This window comes from Vidua macroura, chromosome 2, assembly GCF_024509145.1.
Source record: "Vidua macroura isolate BioBank_ID:100142 chromosome 2, ASM2450914v1, whole genome shotgun sequence".
Classification (NCBI taxonomy): Eukaryota; Metazoa; Chordata; class Aves; order Passeriformes; family Viduidae; genus Vidua; species Vidua macroura.
The window spans coordinates 100894064-100914592 of NC_071572.1; the positions used below are offsets into that span (position 1 = coordinate 100894064).

The 20529-nt window shown below is 39.8% G+C and overlaps 1 protein-coding gene across 1 annotated transcript in view; it reads left to right on the top strand.

The window, feature by feature from the left end:
* NUFIP1 (nuclear FMR1 interacting protein 1) overlaps window positions 1–20318 on the top strand; it is a 21195-nt gene extending 877 nt beyond the window's left edge. Inside the window, exons 2-10 of the mRNA XM_053970928.1 lie at window positions 47–135; window positions 1255–1359; window positions 1984–2046; window positions 2364–2440; window positions 8837–8929; window positions 12566–12828; window positions 14336–14464; window positions 15351–15583; window positions 18134–20318. Of these exons, the coding sequence (XP_053826903.1) occupies window positions 47–135; window positions 1255–1359; window positions 1984–2046; window positions 2364–2440; window positions 8837–8929; window positions 12566–12828; window positions 14336–14464; window positions 15351–15583; window positions 18134–18472 (1391 nt within the window). The 3' untranslated portion in view covers window positions 18473–20318. The remainder of the gene's footprint in view (window positions 1–46; window positions 136–1254; window positions 1360–1983; window positions 2047–2363; window positions 2441–8836; window positions 8930–12565; window positions 12829–14335; window positions 14465–15350; window positions 15584–18133) is intronic.
* The last annotated feature ends 211 nt before the right edge of the window (window positions 20319–20529 follow it).

Consider the following 20529-nt stretch of genomic DNA (forward strand, 5'->3'; position numbering starts at 1 on the left):
GAATGGCTCATCTCTTTTTTTTTTTTTTTTTTTCTCTGTTCTGAAGGTGGAAATGGTAATTTCTCCCAGAAACGGCAGGGCAAGCAAGCGCCTGCATTTAGTAAACATTGTCCAGAAGAAAATAACAAGCCAAAGGTATGGATTGGGGTCCCCAGTGCAAGAGGGACATGTATGTGTTGGCCTGGGTCCAGGGAAAGGCCACGAAAATGATTAGGGGGTGGAGCACCTCTCCTGTGAAGGCTGAGAGAGCTGGGGTTGTTCAGCCTGGAGAAGAGAAGGCTTCAGGCAGAACCCTGCGTCATCTTTTCAATACTTTAAGGGAACTTAGGAGAAAGACAGGGATAGACTTCATAGTGCAGCCTGTAGTGATAGAACAAGGAGTAACGGTTTTAAACTGAAGCAGAGTAGATTTAGATTCAATATAAGGAAGACTTTTTTCATTATGAAGGGGATGAGATACTGGCACACATTGCCCAGAGAAGCTGTGACTGGCCTGTCCCTGGAAGTGTTGAAGGCCAGATTGAATAGGGCTTTGAGTAGCCTAATCTAGTCAGAGATTGTCCCTGGTGGGGGAGTTGGAACCAGATGATCTTGGAAGGTCCCTTCCCACCCAAAACCATTCTGTGATGGTGTCAGTCTTATGGGACTTGTCCCAAGGCACTATAGAGATCCCATAATCCTGTCTGACCTGCTTGCCCTTAGAAGAGAGCAAACATATGACAGTCTGTAACTCTTGAAAGATACATGTCAACCAAATTCTTACATAGGTTTATGTCGCCTTACTGTGGTGATGCTCAACTGCCTAAATTACACTAGTGCTCTGTTACATGGTCAAGACCAGCCAGCCAGATGGCACTGATGTGTGTAGTGAGAGAAGGCAGGGTCTGTGCTGCCCTCTGAACTTGTACCTGTCACGGTAGAACAGTCATGGTCTGTCTTGGTAGGGAGGAGACATGGGGCTTCAGCCTAAATCTCACAGCCCTTATGAAGTCTGTGCCAGCAGACTGGTGTGTTTGCAGAAGCAGTAATTGATTGAAGGGTGGTAGTGGGAAGAGCTGAGTGCAGGGCACTTTGTTTAGAAGAGAAATAATTGAAACTTAACTTTCGTATTATGTTAGCTCGTCTTTGAAACTTTTGAAACACGTAACTGCTTTATTAACAAAAATATAAATAGTGTTTAGTGACACAGGAATATCTTGTAACTGCAATCCTTAGATTATTTCTTCTTTTTTTTTTTTTTTTTTTTTTTTTCAGACCAGAAAGAAAAAAGAGCCAGTTTTCTCTCATTACTGTGATACCTGTGACCGTGGCTATAAAAACCAGGAGAAGTATGATGAACACATTTCACAGCATAAACAGGTTAGTAAGTTTGGCTTCTTTTATTCACACTTAGATTTTTTCCTTTGTGCCTGACAAGCAGTTAGCTGTAGTCACTCTTTGAACGGAAGACATAGGAAAGAGATCCCAGAGCTATGTCAGGTATTAGTGGGGGATTTTTTTCTGAATGCTATACATAGGGGAGGCTTCAGTTGTATTTTTGGTTTTATTACTGGAGCCTTTTAAACTGTTTTTCTTGCATAGTATTACTAAGTCATAGGAATTAATTCATTGACACCACTATAGCATGTACGGGTTTTGTGTGGAAACATTTTAAACATTTCCTTTATTGAAAATTATCAAAATTCGCAAGTATCGAGATTGAAGAGTCTTGCAAATCTTTATCTTAGATAAACTTCACTTTCTTTTCAGTTATCAGATATGTTGCCTACGCTGGTTATTCTAAAACCAGATGAAATTTAAAAGGACTTTATCTCTGCTTGCTGTTTTTACAATCACTTTTGTTAGCAAACAGGGTAACTTACACAGCCTGTGCAAAAAACTGTACAGGCAACTGGCACTGAGTTTATTTGAAGTGTGCTGAAAAGCTTGTTTATAATGTGTGTAAATTGTTGTATGTTTTAAGTTCACCCTTTTATCTTGCAGTGCTCAGAAGAAGGTTGCAATTTCAGTGCCCATGAGAAGATCGTTCAGATACACTGGAAGAATGTAGGTAACCCTCTGGGCCCGAAATGGGAGTCTGTGCCATCTTTACCATAGCCCCTTTTCTCATTCTTCAGTGGTTTCCTTTCATTCATCTGGATAGAAAATGTATCACCTCTGAGAAGAATCTGTTTCAAGACAATTTTGTGAATGAAAATTTGTTAAATACTATGGGGTTTTATCATCTCTGTGTAGAGTCTCACCAGTTTTGGAGATGAAATCAGTGTGATACCACTATACCTGACATAATGATGTATTCTTTTTTAACTTGTGGTTTTTTTTTCCTTCCCCTTTTAAACACCTCTGAAATACTTTTTCCTTAGGCACATGCACCTGGTGCTAAAAGAATAAAATTAGATAGTCCAGAAGAGATTGCTAGATGGAGAGAAGAAAGAAAAAGGTAAGACTTGTGGCCTATGGATTTGTTTTTACTGTATTTTCCCTGTTGAGAGCATGAGATGACAGCTGAAGGGCAGGAGCAGCACATAGCTTGCTGTTTCTACTGTTCCATTGACCCTGCAAAACTCCTGCAGCAATGATCTGTGGCAGAATGCACGAGCCAGAAGAGTGTGAGCTGCAGAGATTATAATAATTTAGAAGATTATAATAGAAGGCAAGTTATCAGCTGAGAAGGAAGCAGCTTTCTCAGATGCTTCATGTGGTATCCCAGGTTAGGTGAATATCTCATTCCTTTTAGCCTCACCACGGATCACATTTTAGGTCAGAAATGTTTGTGTGGTGGTTTTTAATAATTTAAAAATCTGGAGCTATTGTACTGTAATATAACTATAACTGTAACACTGTGTGCAGATTTCCCCAGCTTAAGTTGTCCCAGTAGACCACAGCAGGGAGTTTTCCTAATTTTTTAAGGGCTTTCTGCGTTGCTTGATTCTTTTCTAGAGAAAGATAACAGAAACCATGAATGATACATTCTCAGGTAGTCTAACTTATATTGTATGCAGGGTGCAAGGTAAAATTCTCCTATAAGCAGTATTTCTCACTATTTCTTATCCTCTGATGTAACAGGGTGTAACTTTTATCTTGACTGGGATTGAAGTATTTATCTCCCAGATTTATTTTTTTTCCTTCAGAGGTCAGTGGATTCAAATCCACATTTTCCTAGCAGGAGAAAGATGCTGCAGGCTTTCCTCATGTCTATTGATAATTTAGAATATAGTCTTGCAAGTGATCAGTGCGTGAGTTTTGTTTCCACGAGCAAGAGTCCTATATAGAATGGGAAGTGATATAAATTTAATTTTGAGATCAGTGGTGATGAGCTAGGGCAGTGTACCAGTCACATGGAGTTTATTTAGTGAAAATAAACCCAGTGGTCTCATGGAATCCTACTGATGTATCCACCTTGCATCCATGTCAGAGGGCATTGCTAATGTGTTCTTGATTTGAACTTTACTTCCCTTGATACGTTTTCACACTGTTTTTGTTGAAAAAGAAAAATGGAATTTATTGCAGAATTTTTTGACTGCCTTAACTGCCTCCCACCCATTTTTTCCTGTATGGAGAAGCAAAATTTTTCCCCATTTAATTTCATTCTTGGAGGTTTCAGCTTTTTCGCAAATCCCCGAAAGGCAAAGGGAAATCTTACCACTATGTCAGCATATCACAGCAGTCAACTGTTGCACCTGCTGTTTATTTTTTACAAAACTAAATAATCCATAGGCTCTTTAAGAAAAACCCTTTTTTTGATACAGAAACAAGAGATTATTTTTTCCCCTTTTTGAAATGCCTTCATTAACTGGACAAAAATTGGTTGTGATCTGTGCAAATATAAGTTTGGTGTTAGATTAGGCAAGTTTCGGTGCTAGATTAGTTTTCCTTCCAAGGTTTCCTTTTATTCAAAAGATGCTTGAGGACTTGGTTTTTATTTACTTTCAATCTACATATTGCTGTTGTGGGTTTTTTTGGTGACCTAATTTTCTAATGGTGGCTCCAAGGAAGAAGATCCATACTCATATGCAGTCTCTGAGAGAGTCTTTGCTACTCATTTTCAACGATTCATACACTTCTCTGTTTTGGGAAGTGTTGAGAAGAGTTCCTGTCTAGCAGCTGATGCTGAGGTTTAAGTGTTGAAATGATGTTTAAGGCGTCTATGTCAGTATGTGCTCTAGTAGAACATTAGGGAAGTGGGAATTGAACGTAAAATTATGAATAAGACATTTTTTGTGTGGGGAGTGGGTGCTGCAAATCACATCAGCCTTTATCTGCATTTAATTGTAAGGGTGATGCTCTGCTTGAGATGGTTTTGCTGAGCTTCTGAAGGATCTCATGTTGGTTCTATAGGTGAATATGATTTGGCTGTGATACAGCATTGCTGAAAGCCTTTGCTCCCTGCAGCACAGTAAAATCAAAGGACATGAAGTCGTGTGGTCACAGCCACCAACCAGAAAAGGGGGAATGGGATTAGGAGTGTCTGAGCCAAGGCCACTAGATGGAGTAGTGCCTTATCTTGGTACTTCAGGCCTTCTGTGGGCATCGTATTTAGCTGTGATGGATGGGTGTAGAATGACTACCTGGGTAGCTTTTGTTACTCTTTGTACAGCGAAGAAGCTCTATGAGCATCCTTCTTTTTTTTAATTAAAAAAAAAAAAAAAAGGGGGTGGGAGGCAGGCAGTGAGAAAGCCAGCTGGAACTTTTGTGCAGCATTAATTGGGTCACCAGCAAAGCATCAGTTTGGTACTGAAGGTCTGCTGTTGACTCACAGTAAACACTGCATTGTACAGAAAAAAGGGACACCAGAGGGAGTCTGAGCTATTAAGCAGTTTTGGTTTATGGTGACAGGAAAAAACCTTTTTCTTTCTAGAAGCTCCAATCAGAGCTAAGAATGAATCTTTTTAGGTCATTAATAGTTTGTTCCTAATTAGGTTGCAGTGATTTAATATGTGTGTTTCCATGCTGCATCCTGTCTTGCTTGTTCTTTCAGCCGTTATAAATAATTACTTGCAGAGTTGAGATTTTTCTTTTTAATTAGCTGCTGTGTTGCTCAATTGTGTGTCCTGCTTAAAATCTTCAAGAAAGAGCTTGTGTTTAAAGTGCAGCCTTACTCTCACAGAGGAAAGAGGAGGAGGAGAGCTGGTAAGGAGTATGTCTGGATGAGGCATGCTGGACTGGAATGCTGTTTTCCTGTTGAACCTGCTGAGCCAAGAAATCTAATTAAGTAATGAGCAATAGAGATGAAGTTCCATGGGATCTCAGGGTTTCCCTATGTTTTGCAGACAGATGGTTGTGAAGTCTGACATCAACTTTTCTTGTTTTGATTTGTCCTGTCCCTTCCAAGTGTTGAGAAATGTGCTGTCTTCAGCATATTTTTTCTTTAACATGAGCTTAAAGAGAATTATCTGCAATGCATTTCCTTAATGTGTCAGAATGAGGTATTGCTGTCTTCCCTACCCCACAAGTGAGATCTGGGTCCTGCCAGCCCATCTGTTTCTCACCAACATTTCTTGAGCAATGGTTATTAGTAAGAATGTGGCAAGGCTGCTTTAGTGTTAAAGCGAATCGTTAAATTTATTTTTGCTTAGCTCCTAATATAACATTGGGGGATTTTCTTGAGGTTGTGTGTTGTAAGTTCTCCCCTTTCTGCCCCGCTTTCTCTATTCTCTTGGCATTCGTTTGTTCAGACAGGAATTGTCAGTTGTATTTCCTTGCAATACATCTCACAGGCTGAGCATGTGCTAGGTGCTTGAAGTCCAGTACTGTTAAACACACCACTTTTAATTGATTTGTGGTTTTCTAATTGCATAATGATAATCCTAGAGTAGCTGGGAATCCTCCCTGGTGTTGCGTTCATAGTAGTGAAGAATGTCATATGGAAAATAATTTCTTGTAACTTGGTAAAAGGAGAGAAGACAAAGCAAAGTAGAAGGGAGGTGTCAGCAGATCAAGGTAAACATAGATACAATAAAGTTTACTCTGATCTGCTGGGATAGATTAGCAATGAAGCTGCCTCAGCTAACATATGGTTAAATCAGATGTGGGAAAGTTAAGCCAAGATTTTATCAGCTCTGTTGGGTCATTTTTGTTCCCTTTGGGCTATCATGTCTCCTTTGCTGTTGGCTGTGCATAAGCAATTAAGATCAGCTCAAGAAATTTTTGAGGCATTTTGCTCACAGTGCTGTTCCTCTTAAAATTATGAACTTGTATAACTCTTGACTCAGGAATTCATTCTATAAACTGCTATAGAAACAGGTCTCTTTTCTGTTAGATGTTGGCAAAGCTCTGTTTCTTCACTGCTCACTAAGACCTGCTTTACTTCAATGTTTATGAGAGCAAGATAAAGTATGCTGGCCTATAAAAAAATGCATGGTTGTGGCTAGTGTGCTCATTTATTGGAAAAAAATCTATTCATTAAGAACACATGTGTTATTGATTATGCTCAGTGTCAGTGTTCCCTGTCTCTAGAAGCTTTAGGGTATCCTTTCCCTGCATGTCTCTTTTTGTTGGGATATATTTAATATACTCATTTTAGCCTGAAAAGCAGTTTTCTGATATTATCAATTTATTTTGAAAAACTTTGGACTCTAGAAGTGTGTACTGTTGGGAGCTGCAGCTGCTATGAAAGAGGGCTGCCTTCTCAGGCTGTACTGGCTTCATGAAGTCTGCTGTGCCAGACCATCACATCCTGGTTTAACTCTCCCTTTTACAGTAAGTTGCTTAGGTTTGTAAGGCCTTGTGGGGACTGATGAAGTTGTTTCTATTCAAGCTCTGACAAGTTGTTTGCAAGGCTTAAGTGCTGGGGTACTTCTGCTTCAGTGGTATTTGTAGGTAACATTTTAGGAACATCATTTTCTTAGGAGAGGTGGAAAGCTTGCCATCTTAGAAGGGTGCAAACCCAAGTCAGCTCTTGGGACTTAAGCATATCACCTTTTATGTGGGGAGGCTCAGTCAGTAAAGGCATGAGGTAAAGGCAGTGAGTAAAATGCCATTTAACATTTGAGAAGAGCTGGAGAAAATAAACACAGCCACTACAGATGCCTTCAGATGTGCTTCTGCAGGCATACTGGGGCTTGTGACTTGAGCTCTCGCCAGCTGTCAGTTAGTGCCTGTGTCAGCTGGAAGGGTGGTTGAGGAGAAATCTGTCAGTCTTGGCAGTTAAATGGAACTGAAAGCCTTGGTGCAGTCCATTACGGTGGCTCGTGGAGGGAGTGGTAACTCACAGGAATGAAAGTGGGAGGCATTCATGTCTCAAATCGTGTTGAGAGAGCGTGTCTGAATATGTCCTTAATCAGCATAAGAGCTGGAGCATTTGAATCCTTTGCTCTAGTATTTAGGGTCTTCCCTTATATTTAAAACACCCTCCCTCCCCCACAATCTCTACAATAAGCCTGGGGACGTTTTGAGCATAACTACTTGTTTTATGGCTTGCTGTCCTCCTGGGAGCCTTTGTGTTTGAAGGAAAGCACCTTCTCCTAAAACTGTGGAGCATAGGGGTCTTTGTCAGTGCAAAGCTTTTGAGATTAAAGAGTTCATTGCATGATTGCTGGGTGCTGAGAGTGTTGTAACATGGATGAACAAATCTAAGTAACAGGGAGGAGCAGAGGTAAAACATCACATCCCTGTGCTCACTTGAGCTGTATGGCAGATTTCTGGGAGAAATCCAAAGAAAATAGATCTTGACAGCTCATGTTCAAATCCTCTTAAAGGAGACAAGTTCTGCAGTGTGTTTAGGTTTATCTTGTAGAAAATGCTTCTCTTTTTCCCTTGGTATGTGGTTGAAGCTGTCTTGAATCAATGTGACACCTAGCATTCATGCTGTAATATGGGGGAAATGCATGTGATAAGATTAAATATTTAAAGAAAGATACATGTCTTTTTTGATAGCTATTTTTAGTGAGAAGCTGTTCTATGTTTCTCTTTACTCCATTTTAATAGACATCAAATATTTATTCTTTGTGTTTCTATCCAGAAGCTGGGGGAGCGTGTGCATGTGTTTCTCATTTACCACCTTTATCTCAAAGCACTGGCATTTAGCTAACTCATGTTTGCAGAGCAAGTAGTGTAGCCATTTTTGGCTTTGGTGGTAAAAAGCCTGCTGCCCAGGCTCTGCATGTTAGAACCAGCGAGGCATTTGTCTGGATGGAAGGATGTTAGGGGAGGTGGGGGATGGAAGAGATGGGATATTTTGGGAGATGGTTGTAATAGTAGATTTCTTTTCATCTGCATGATTTGGCAATTTTTCTTGAACCTGGAATTAAAAAGGGACAGTAATTCTGGTGAACTTGAGGTCAGTGTGCAAGCACAATGTTAAATATTACTCGAGAAGGAACTTGTGTGCTTTTTCCTGTCACATTAAGGAATCTTGTGCACCCAGATGCTGTTCATATAACCTTTTTTTTTTTTTTTTTTAAGTTTACAAGAACTCAGCAGTTAGTTTGCTAAAAGTGTGTCATTCAAGTAATCCAGTTGAAGCTCCATAGAAATAATATAGGAGGACTAAATCATGCTGTTATGTGCTGGGGCAAAAAGAGGGTCCATGACTATAACCAAACTGTTTGTACCACCTTGCTTGGTGGTATGGTAAATCTAAGAATGCTAATGTGATAGATTTTTTGAATTTTGTTTTTGTTTTGTTAGTTGCATCTGGATATGTAAGTCTAAATGCACTCAGGTTTCTTTTCCTCATTAATGCCTTTTTAAGAAAGAAACACTAAGTTGAACTTCCTTGATTTTTTTTTTTTTAAATCATTAATGTTTATAGAGGAAACCGATTTGGTAAAGGGGGGAATTGAGAAACTACAGTGAATCCTTTAAGTGCCAGTGAAACTATTTTTTTTTCTTCTAGAAATTTTCCTACTTTGGCAAACATTGAAAGGAAGAAGGAAATGCAGATGCAGAAGGAAGAAAGGGGAGAAGTGCTGACTACCCAGCAGTTTGGGTAAGTGTTTTGAACCAGGCTTGTTGCTTTCCTCCCACTGAGTTCAAAAGTATGCTCTCTTACTGTGGTCTTCATGCACTTGCTGCTTCCACTGTATACAGAATCTGGCTGCCCTTTAAGAGAGGACAGGCCATTTGGCAAACTGCTGATGTAATATTCTGTTGTTTACTTCATAGTGCTCCAAAGTCCACTTCAGTTAAATGAAACAATAACTACATTAAAAATCTGGTATTCTGGCTTGTTTGAGAAAATCACTTTCTGGTGGCCCTTCATTAGATCAGCATAACATTGGTCTCTGAAGAAGTAGTAATGGGGGCAAAAGTCATGCAGCATAATGATTCCACATGATTTAATCCTTTATTACCTGAAAATGGCCAACAGAGATTTTATTCTTACCTTTTCTCCTTTCTGGTAATAAATCAGTAGTCAAATGAAGAGGGGGAAAAGATAAAGATGATGGAGGGTAGAAAAAAGAAGCAGCAGTACTTAAGTTATAACAAAAAGTATATGAAAATAAAGTTAAATCTATCTGCTACCATTGTTCTGAGCTAGTGCTTACTCATCTTGGATTTCTATCTGTTCATTGCCTTATAAATTATTTTCCAGCATGGTTTTGTTCTTCTCTCTCAGTTTCATTGTTAGGTGGAACCAGCTAACTTCATTAGCTCTGCTTTAGGACCTGTGGGAAGATTGTTTTTTAGAAAAAGATGTTATAATGAGCCACACTCCTAAAATATAATTTGTTTAAACTAGAATGACTGAGCTGGAAGGCGGGAGCAGACTCAGTCCTAAGGGGCTCTTGCTAAATGCCAATTTCTGCTGCATAGAAGTGCAGCTGGGGTTTGCCTAGCTTTTTGTGTAGGGGATGACAGCAAACAAAACAAAACTTGCAAACTTGCACCATGGTAAAATGGTTGAGTTAGTGCAGAATAAGAAGTTAGTGTAATTTATGAAATATGGACAGTGCAAAATACCTGGTTGCAGCATGTTCTTCAGAAGATCCAGCGCTTGTCTGCCCCCACTCAACCAGTTGCTGTTCATGACTGAAAGGAAAGGTTTATAGAAGACTGAAGTAAAACTTCCTTTAAAGGATATAAAGTTGCAGGAGTGCTTTGCACCCAGGAGCCAAACCTGGGCATTGAAACCAAAGCTGCAAACATATATATTGTATGTATATATGTATATATATAACATATATATTATGACATTTCTTTGTCACAGTAAGAGCTGTTTGATGTCTACAGGTTTTATTTGCTAACTTTTGTGGCTGTGAGTCAGATGCATCAAGTAGCCTTAAATTTCCATCAGCAATTTCATGCTGTTACATTTGTTAGTACATTTATATCTGGAAAACTGTTTGGAAAAAAAAAAGCCCTCCGAATTGCAGGTTCTTTACTTCTGCGTAGCAGCTTTTTATTCTAGTTCATTCTAGAAATCTCTTCTTCTTCCCTCCCTCCCCTTAGCACTGTGGACTTGGTGAACTGTCCATAATCTGTTGTTTCTGCTTTGTATATCAGCAGTAAAGATTCTGGAATTGGTGCTTATCTGGCAAATTTACTGATGTGTGAGGAAAAAATAGAATACAGCCTGTTCCCTGCAAGCTTTACTATTAAAGCAAATAGCTAAGTAAGATTTAGAAAGGATTAGATGCTTAACACTTCCATGGTGCTTTCCATTTGTGGTTGTCAAAAGTTCTTTCAACTCCAAAGTCTCAGCATCTCTGCGTGTGAGATGAGAGATGCGGAAGGACCGCTTTGGAAGCCTGTCTGTCTCACAACACCTGAGTAATAGTGCACAGCTCTCCATGCCCTCTGAATGGAGAGTGAAGAGCAGGATATCTTCCAAGGGAATGGCAGAAGGCAGATACCAGACTGATGTCTGCTGGGACATGTTTTTGACCTTGGGGTTTCTTTCTGGGTGTTTGAGACCCCAGAGAATTTAGAAAGTTTTTAACCCTTGGTCAAGGACAAAGCTTTAATTAAGACTATATTTGCTCAATATCTTCTAGGTTGTACAACATGCTGAATTTAGAGAGTGGTTGTACAAATGGAGAAATTTGCAGTTTTTTCTCTTTCTGGAGTTGAATCATAGGAGATAATATTAGCCTTCTTTTGTGGGTGAGGGACTGATGCACAGGAAGGCAGTGGCTTGCCACTTGTGCCACAGGAACACTGTGGTGGGTGATACCATCAGGGATGAGCAATCAGTGTTAGACACTGTCGTGAAATGACTGGAGAATGAAATTAAATATGTTTTGTGGTGATATAAAGTCATTCTGAGTGCTATGACAGGCCCTGTTCTTCTCTAAAGAAGGACTTGATGGAGCCAGAAAAGCATGGAAGAGAGGAATGCTGGTAATGGAAAAATTTCTGAACAAACAAAGTAGTGGGTGGCTTGAAAGGGCTGTGGGATGGAGGCCTGGAAAGCTTGCATAGGTGGAAGAGGTGAATAAAGTGTAGTTACACGCTGTTTCTTGTAACTCAAGAAGGATGGGGTACTAAATGACTTGTTTAGACCTCAGAATGAAGACAAACAAATAGAAGTCCTTTGTCACAAAATATTAACACCTTGCTGCAAGATTTTAGCAATGCCAGACATGAACACAGCATCCCACATGAGAGATGACAGGATCTCAGCCATGCTGTAGGTGAGGCTGAGGCAGGGAGGACTGATCAGAACCAACCATGGGGATCATTCAGAGCAGGAGATCTTGTGTAGTTTTTGCTGTTGTAATGTACTGATGATTAGTTACAGTCCTGTTTTGCTGAATTAAGTTTCTGTTCCTTGGAAATAAATATTTCCAGGAAGCTTCAACTCTCCTTTCTATATTTGCTTTTCTCTCTTGGTCACATTTATTCTTGTATCTATAGAATTTGACCAGAGTTTGTTAAGCTTTCCAGGTAAATTCCTATCAACATGTGTTTATAGGATAACCTGGAAGATAATGGAGCTGTGAAAGATAAGTAGAACCATCATGATGTGCTCTTCCTATGTTTCAGGACTTGTTATTTTGTTTCAGGTTTAAAAAAACGCATTATCCTAATGGACATTTCTTTTATTTCTTTTCCCTGGAATGGAAAAGATGAATGGCATGTTGGTTGGAGGTGGGAGTAGGTAGTCTTTGCAGCTGATGGTGTCAGATGGCTGAATGGATTTGGTGCAGCAAGATACTTCTCAGAGCTGTAACTAAGAAAAAAGAGACTTCAGCAGTGAAAGAATGTTTATAGTAGATGTTTTCCTTTTAACTTCATGTTGTCACTGGTTTGAATGACTTTAATGCATAAGTGAAGAGAGTATTTGTTGACTGTTACCTGAAATGAAAACGCCATGTCCTCACGCTGTAGGTTATCGAGGAACTTTTTTAGCCCATGTACCCTTGGCCTTGTTGAAAACTAAAAACTAAAAGTGATGAGCTTCAAACTGTTTATTCAGTTCCTGCTTTGTCCCATTGCCCTGCCTGAGATGAGATGTGACTGATTTTATGGTCTGTCACCTCGTGTTATCTGAACTGGTGTAAGTCCTGGCATCATTCTGTGTTGCTGAACCTTAAACAAGGGCCCAAGCTATTTGGTTACATCAGCTGTTTTTATTCTCATAGCTTATCATCTGTATGAGCTTTCTGTTTCTGTTCTCCAGCAAAATGAAGGGGATGTGGAAACCTCCAGAAAGTGGAGAGGCTCTTGGGCATCAACGAAGACACAAGAGAAAACAATGGCGCCCGTTCTGGAAGAGATTTAGGAAAAATGGCGGTGATTATCATGGACCCAGAACTCAAAATGAAGCCAATGGACCAGAAAACAGCACATGTGAAAAGGAACAGGAAAAGCAAAATGCTTTGGCAGACCAAGTGTATGAGAAAGACGTGGACCCTCTTGGTCTTCTGGCAAACGGTGATGTCGGTAAGATGAAGGAACTTGGAGAAGTTTTATTTTAAATAGTTGTTTTAAGTTTAGATGCTGAGACTTTGTGCTTGCTAGTCACCATTTTGGAAGTCTGATATGAAGTTTGTGTGCAGTGTTACATGTTCTGATGTAAATATTGTACAGTTGTCTAAAGGCCATGCAGCACCAACTTAGGTTGCTAAATTAACGTGAGATAAAAAAATATTTATAAAACCAGAAGAATGAAGTACTTCAACAGCAAAATTATTTTTAAGGACTGTTAAATATCCCTCTGTGGTTTTGAAAAAAACAGTATTTAGAAAGTGAAAACAAATGATTTCCTTGTATGAGTGAATTACTTAAAATGTCAGTATTTTACTTTTAATTATTATTACTCTTGATATTCTCCATATGTATGTGTTCTCTGAAGTATTCCTGCTTAGCTTTTTTGGGTTTGGTTTTTTGTGGTTTTTTGTGGGGTTTTTTTTGTTGGTTTTTTTGTTTGTTTGTTTGTTTGTTTGTTTTGTTTTTTGTGAGCATGTTTCCTCATGCTGGCAGCAATATAAATTCTTCAGATCTAACTATTTATAAAATAGTCAGCAGTGATGCAGTACTCCTAGAATATGACATGTAAGCTGACTTACACTCTGGCTATTTTTAGCAACAAGGGTAGAATACATTCCCTGGAAAGATAGTCTGATGCTGAATTTTTCCTCTTGAAAACATAATCTTCAATTAGTGAGAACAAGAACTCAACATCCCTATGCAATTTGTTTATTCCATTAATCTTTGCGTGTTGGGAAACTTAAGTATGCTTAAATATATCTGTATTTCCCTGCAGCATCTGTGTTTTACTTAATGATAAAAGGTCTAATTATGCCAAAGTACAGCTAGTAACCTTTCTTATAGTAGGTAGAAAAGGAATGTGGTACTCCCTTATTACACAATATTAAAGCTAGTTGCAACTTTTTATACAATTGAGAAATACAGCCAGAACAAATAATAACAAACACAATATAACTAAGTAGAATAAAAAAAGAAAATACAGCCCAAATCCATGATTTTACTATATAGATGCATCTTTTTGATTCTCCTTTTTTTTTTTTAATCCCCCCAATTGGCTTCTAATCCTTCTTCTCCATCTCAGAACTAAATCCAGCAAGACTTCAAAACATATGATGAAATCCTCTCTCTCTATCCTCTCTCTCTTTGCCTACACTTGATAACAAAACTTATAATTATATTTGGTATGCAAAGAAGGAAGCAGAAAGCTCAAGCTTGTGTTCAGGAAACTTTTTTTTTTCAGTAGCTTTGCTGGCCGGACTATAAACCAGTGGAGACACCAGTTTGCCACCACCTATATGTAGAGGGTAGACAAATGTGGGGGGTTTTCTGTCAGTCCACAGCATTGAGCAATGGTGCCAAACATCAGGTGTGTGTGGTGCTGAGACGGGGATTTGGTGTCAAGGCTGGCTGTTGGCAGGATGGATGGGAAAAATCCCTCTTGCCTTTTCTTTCCCTGCAGAATCTGACAAGGATGAGGCAGCTGAGGAAGATGGCAGACTGGGAACCACAGTTGTCCCCAGGCAGGTGACCTCTGCCCTTAGTGCACTGTCGGTCAACTATGGCAGTGCATCCGACAGCGAGCCCGAAGGTGTGTAGAAACAACTTCTGCCCTTCTCCTCTCCCCTTCTACCCTGTGTCACACTGCAGTGACAGGGACTACAAGCCGGACTGTGGCTTTTTTTGCTGTCCTTTTCTCAGCAGCATGTCCTGGGTTGAGAGAGGAGGTGTAAAATGTCTTTGATTAAGTTGGGTATCATCAAATTTCCCAAGCCTTTTCTCCCCTAGGTGGGGGAAAATAAGGAACCTGTTTTCGGTCTTACTTCAAATCATGTTTGAATAGTACCAGGAAAAAGCTGTTATTGTCAATCCATGAACTAATTTCCACATCCTTAAGGGCTTTTTTCCATAGAAGGCTGCTGGGTGTTGCAGTAGGACTTGAACTCTGTTACTTGGATTTTGTGCTTCTCTTGGGTGTATGCATCAGTGTGTGGTGAGGAGTTGCTGCTGCTGCTTGTTTTTGCAAAGATTTACTATGCCTTACTTGCTGTGGGTGGCCTACCCAAAGTTAGAGAGCATCTAGCAGACAGTGAATTGAGCTTGGACATCCTCTGCCCTAACTGTATCATGATTTTCTCAGCAGCCAAATTTGCAGCAAGCTATAATCTGAAGCAATGTACTTTTTAAGCGTTAAGAAGGCAGAGGATTGAAAATCTCGATTACTTGTATTTTTCTTTTTGTGCTGTAGAATTGAAATACCTTGTTTTCCTTTCTGTGAATGTTTAGAGATTATTCTTTGTATTCAAAAAGAAAACCCAAACCAAACAAAACCCTCCCTTCTTCCAAGTAAACCTTGAACATCTTCACATCAGGCTGTGTGAGCAAGAATAGTACTAATGAACTGCCAGCACATAGGGATATGAGCATGTTGAAGAGGCTTTTAAGTTTGAGATGAAAGTGTGTTCTTTTTCTTTAAGAAATCCCTGTCAAGACTGCAACAAAAGCTGAGAAAAACCAGGCTGTGCTCAGAAATACGCCTCAAACTACTCCTGCTCCTCAGAGTCGGAAACCAAATCAAAACCGCCCAGGATGCGCAGGCACAACGTTAAGGAGCTCAAATTCAAATGCACGTCCCCCCAGAGGGCCTGAGAAGTGGGGCAGGAAAACATTACCTCGCCTTCCCAAGCGCCGTCCAACTCTGCTGGAAATGGTAAGAGGCTAAAATAATGCCTCCTGTGCAAGAGCAGAACTATTTGTGAATATTTCTCCTCTTCCCTGTGGGAAGTTAGAGCAGTCTGTTAGCACAGGGCCTGGCTTAAAAGAAGGCATTTAACTTGGAGAAGGTGAAGATGCTTTAATAGACAAATAGAAGTACCCTGGCATGCATTCAGGTAACAACTGACTTTGGTAAGCAAGAGATGACAACTGAATCATGTGTCTGAAATGAGCTACACAAGGAACAAGCCCTTTGTTCCTGTCTCTTCTCTTCCCTTTCCTGTGGCAGTATCCATAGTTTTTGATAACATGTAATCCAAGCACCCATGATCTGATCTTTTTGTTCCCAGCTTTGCAGTTCAGCCACCTTCCTCTGCTGGAGGAGCACACAGTTCTTTTTGCACATGCAAAGAGATCTTGTTGAGAAGTGTGTTAGTGACTTAAAATTCAGAGTGGTGTTTAGCTGCAACCTGCTTGCAGAAGGGTTTCTTCTCTAGGCATGTTTAGATCAATCTGAGGAAGGGACAGCACCTTGAAGAGCAGCAGGTTGGTGTCTCTGAAGGGTAGAAAGAGGTTTGTAGGGGTGAGTCCAGGGTATTCCCAGTAACAGTGCAAAGCAACCCATTTGGCCACAAAGCTTGGTGTCTTTCTTTAGAAAGCTCTAACAAAACCTTGGCGCTTTTATTGTATTTATTACTCAAAAGCAGTACTACTCTTGTGATTCTATAAATGGCATAAAGCTCCTCCATCAAGGGAGAACTTGCAGTGGGCAAAACACAGGAGAAAGCAGGGTGCCACTGACATCAGAGCTCTGAAATAGCACAGGATGTTTCAGCAAGAGATACCTGATAAGGTACGTCCCAAGCTGCTGATGTGGGAGAAATCCCTCTGTAGTCTTTTTAGCACATAGTACCATTGCTGCCAAGAATTAAAGTTGTAGTGACTGAAAAGGAAGAGTTTGTCTTTTGTGTAGCTCCCTAACCATGCAGTTGCCTTTATCACTTGCTCTCCAAAGTTTTTGGTGATCAAAGCAGTGACAACTCTGGAAGAAAGTCAGATGAAGTCCCACATACGGAGAGAAGCTGGCAGTACGTAGGAAACCTGAGTTGAAGCTTGCCAGTATAGTCCATTTTTAAAATTGCATTTTAGTGAGGTATTTTTGCCTTTTCAAATTGCTCAGAGTTGTTTTTAAAGAATGTGTACTGTGGCTGTGCATCACAGAGGAGGGCCTGAAGTTTGCAGGTAGGCTTCCACTGTCATTAGAAATGGTTAGTGTGCAAAAACCTTGAGAGAGAGAGCAAGGTTGAAATTTTACAAACTGGATCCAGAAAGTGCATTACAACGCTAAAAAACAGTTGTATCAATTAAATGATGCTTTAAAAAAAAAAGAAAGGGAGGTGGAGAATAGCTGCAGGTATCTCTTGGCAGTCATTCAGCAATGAGCTTGGGCACTACTAAAACATGCTTATCATAGACATGCAAACACTAATGTGTATTTAGTCATTCTCTGTGCTGACAAAATCAAAAGCATGTATTCTGTCACTCCACTGATACCCATCCCTGCATTAAAAAATGAAATACAAAGATACAGTCTTTGATAGGGTGATCTCTGCAGCCCAGCTGGGCCCTAATTTGGCTGTTTGGGAATTCACCAGCTTCTCCCAGTCAAACAAAGAGAACATCACTATGCTGTCCCTTGTCTACTTGAAGTACATCTCCTAGTTCACATGGAAAGTTCCTGAAGGCTTATTTTAGGTGTCAGCTGCTTGTAACACATCTTAGCAACTGATCTAAGTAGAAATATTCAGACTTAAAAGTGGCTGGTTAAACTACTGTTGAAACTTGTAACAACAAAAAAAGCTTTTTGGTGACAAGCCAAACTTAGCCAAATCTCCCATAGTGTGTAATACAGCTCTCCTGCAACTGATCAAGTAGTGACAGATTTAACCTCTTGGCTCAGATTGTGTTTGTTCATACTACTAGTTCCTGCTGACACTCGCAACGAAAAAGGTTCATGCGGCTCCTCTGGCTGATAGGTTTCTTTTTCCTACTACCAAAGTGAACCTCAGTGAAGTTAAAGTCAATGAGGAAAGCCTCTAGCACATTGATTAAGCTACTGGAATTAGGTTAGCATATGTATTACAGCCCAGACCAGTTATTCCTGTTTAAATCCATGGTCTGGTACCTGATGAAAGATGCCCTTTCCTTGTATTTATCTTTTACTCATATGGGGTTTAAATTAAAAATGCATGGGATATTAAATTGCAGATACAGTATAACTCAAAGTGTGAAAAATGATAATAGACCTACTACCGTGTTGTACTGGAATGCATGGCCTGGTATTACAGTCTGTGATATGAGAACATCATTGTCTCTGGTATAGCAGTCTCCAGCCCCATGTGTCCAGGACCTGTGTGAGAGAGCCAACTGTTTAACTTGAAATATGTTGGAATTTACTGAGTAGATCAGTATATGTTGCTATGCTTGTATCAGCTACAGAGCAATGGAGGGAAATGTGCATCATCTCTTTTTTTTTAATTTCCAGTTACTGGCCCAGGACATCCGACATGAAAGGAATGTGATTTTGCAGTGTGTTCGATACCTCATCAGAAATAACATGTTTGGACTTCATCTTAAAACAGAACCACAGGCTGAAGCAGAAACTGAACAGTCTTCTACACCTACAGCAGAGCCTTCTATGGAAAAACCTGATGAATCTAATTGTTCTTGTAGCTTTGACCTTCAGTTAGAAGGAGGACAAGAAGATGCATTATTAATAGCCCAGGGTGAGAAAGAACCTGTGGATCAGACTTCACAGATGGCTCAGTTGGCAGATGAGGACACGTGGGAAACCCCATCAATTCAGTGTGAAGGAGCACCGTAGAGGATGTCTGTTATGGACAGTAAAGGCTCACATTTTCTACCCACCTGATGCATTTTGAAAGACATCAGTGTAACAAAAAAATCATTAAAGTACATACTGAGAGCTGTTAAAACCACTTTCCTGATCTGTTCTGCCCTAGGTGGCCATTTCCTTGGAAAACATGTTGAGTAATTCCATTTCCACGTGGCACAAAGGCAGCAGTGGCACAGAGTATGACCTTCCCTAGAGTAGATGCAGATCCCTGATCTAGAGCTTCAGAGTTCTGAGTGTCTTACTTTCTTATGAAATGTGTGTGAGTCCAGCCCCAGAGCCAAGTAGGATGGATTTTCTTCATGTGAAGTTATGGTCTGGTGTGTGTGGAGTATCTTGAGCGTCCAGAAGTATTGCAGTGTAGTTTCAAAATGGCAATTCAGTGCACACATTGTTTCACTTCAGCTGTTATAAGATATATCCAATAGAAATCTAAAATAGCCAGTGTAAAATATGGAAGATATAACTGACCTGGCTCAAGAAGTACTGCTTGTCCCTGAATTAAGTTGTTAATTGAGCAGAGAAATTTAAATGAGGGTGCAGATTTTATTTATTAAAAAAAAAAAAGATACTATGACTGCTTGCATCAGTGCTGGGTTGCTGGTTGAGCTCAGATGCCCAATATTGAGCTTTAACTTCTGTTATTGCCTGACAAATTAACTCCTGAAGCAAACCCTCAATATCATTATCAAAGTTTAGAAAGCTTACCAAGAGTTACTGGTTACCTTTTGCATATACATTGGGAATTTATTAGTTGGCCTTCTGGAAGAATGCCTTGGTACGTTGTTACGATGCTCCTACAGCACCCAGCGATTGGTTTTCTTCATGGGTTTGTGCATACATCCATAGTGTTGTGAGCACTAAAAAAGAAGCATCAGCCAAGGTTTAGAAACTAAATTTAGTCTTTTGATTATATTGTGCATTTGTTTGTCAGAATGCTTCTTATCAAGGGCAGGTGTTAGTTTGTCACATTGACACTGAAAACACACCACAAAAAGAATCTATTCTCAAAACCTCCAGGATCTGCTCTTTGTCTTTTAGTCATGGTTAAATGTTACAGTTAACTCTCAGGGACTGGCTTTATTTTCTTTTTCTTTGCTAGAAGTCTAGCCTTCCATTCCACCACCTGATATAAGGAGACTCACATGGGGCTTTTTTATTGCTAATAGCTATATTTTCTTTCCTTTAGTTCCTTAACTTGTGCCACACATCTCATTTGTGGAGTATAGGAAACAAGAAGTAGTTGAAAATTCTATCCTGCTGCTCTGCTATTTATAACTACAACTGCGTATTGTGTTTGTAATGCATTGTCTAAATTTATGGAATTATATAAATACCAACACCCTTGTAAAAGTTGTGTGTCTCAAGGATATATGTGCAGAATAGAAGCAGTGATCATAAACATTTATATTTCCAAGGCAGATGATTCATTCTTCCCATGATGATCTCACGAGCCATCTCAATCTCACTGACTTGCCTCTGGCTCTTACAATTTTACTGCAATGAAAATACCAATGAAGAACACTCAGCCATGGAGATCTGGCACTCAAGCAGAACCTGGTTTCAGAGTGGAGTGGTACCAGTGCTGTTGAAAGCATAAGTGACAGCTGCGGGAAAAGAAATGGATGTCTTAAATTTGCTATTAAATTGCACTTTAAACAACCCTGTGTCCTATCAAGGGGATGGCAGAGCTGTCTTTGACTGTACCCTTTGACTTTGTGTTTAAAAAGACAGAACCTTTACCAAGAATTCTTTATACTGTTGTCATTATGACTTAAGAATATTAAACTTTCACACAAAACCAAAAACTGTCCGAAAAAATCTTTTAAAATGTCTGTTTCATATAGATAGAAAGAAGTAGGTTTCTTTATAAGGAGATCTGTACATGGCATAAACCAGAAGTTTTAACCTAGGACTTGTTGCAGACATTAAGAGCTGCTATTTTTCTCATACCAAGCCATTTCTGCCAACTCATGTAGCGGCCATGTGGAGACAGATACTGCAGTGATGTCAAACCCTGAATTGCA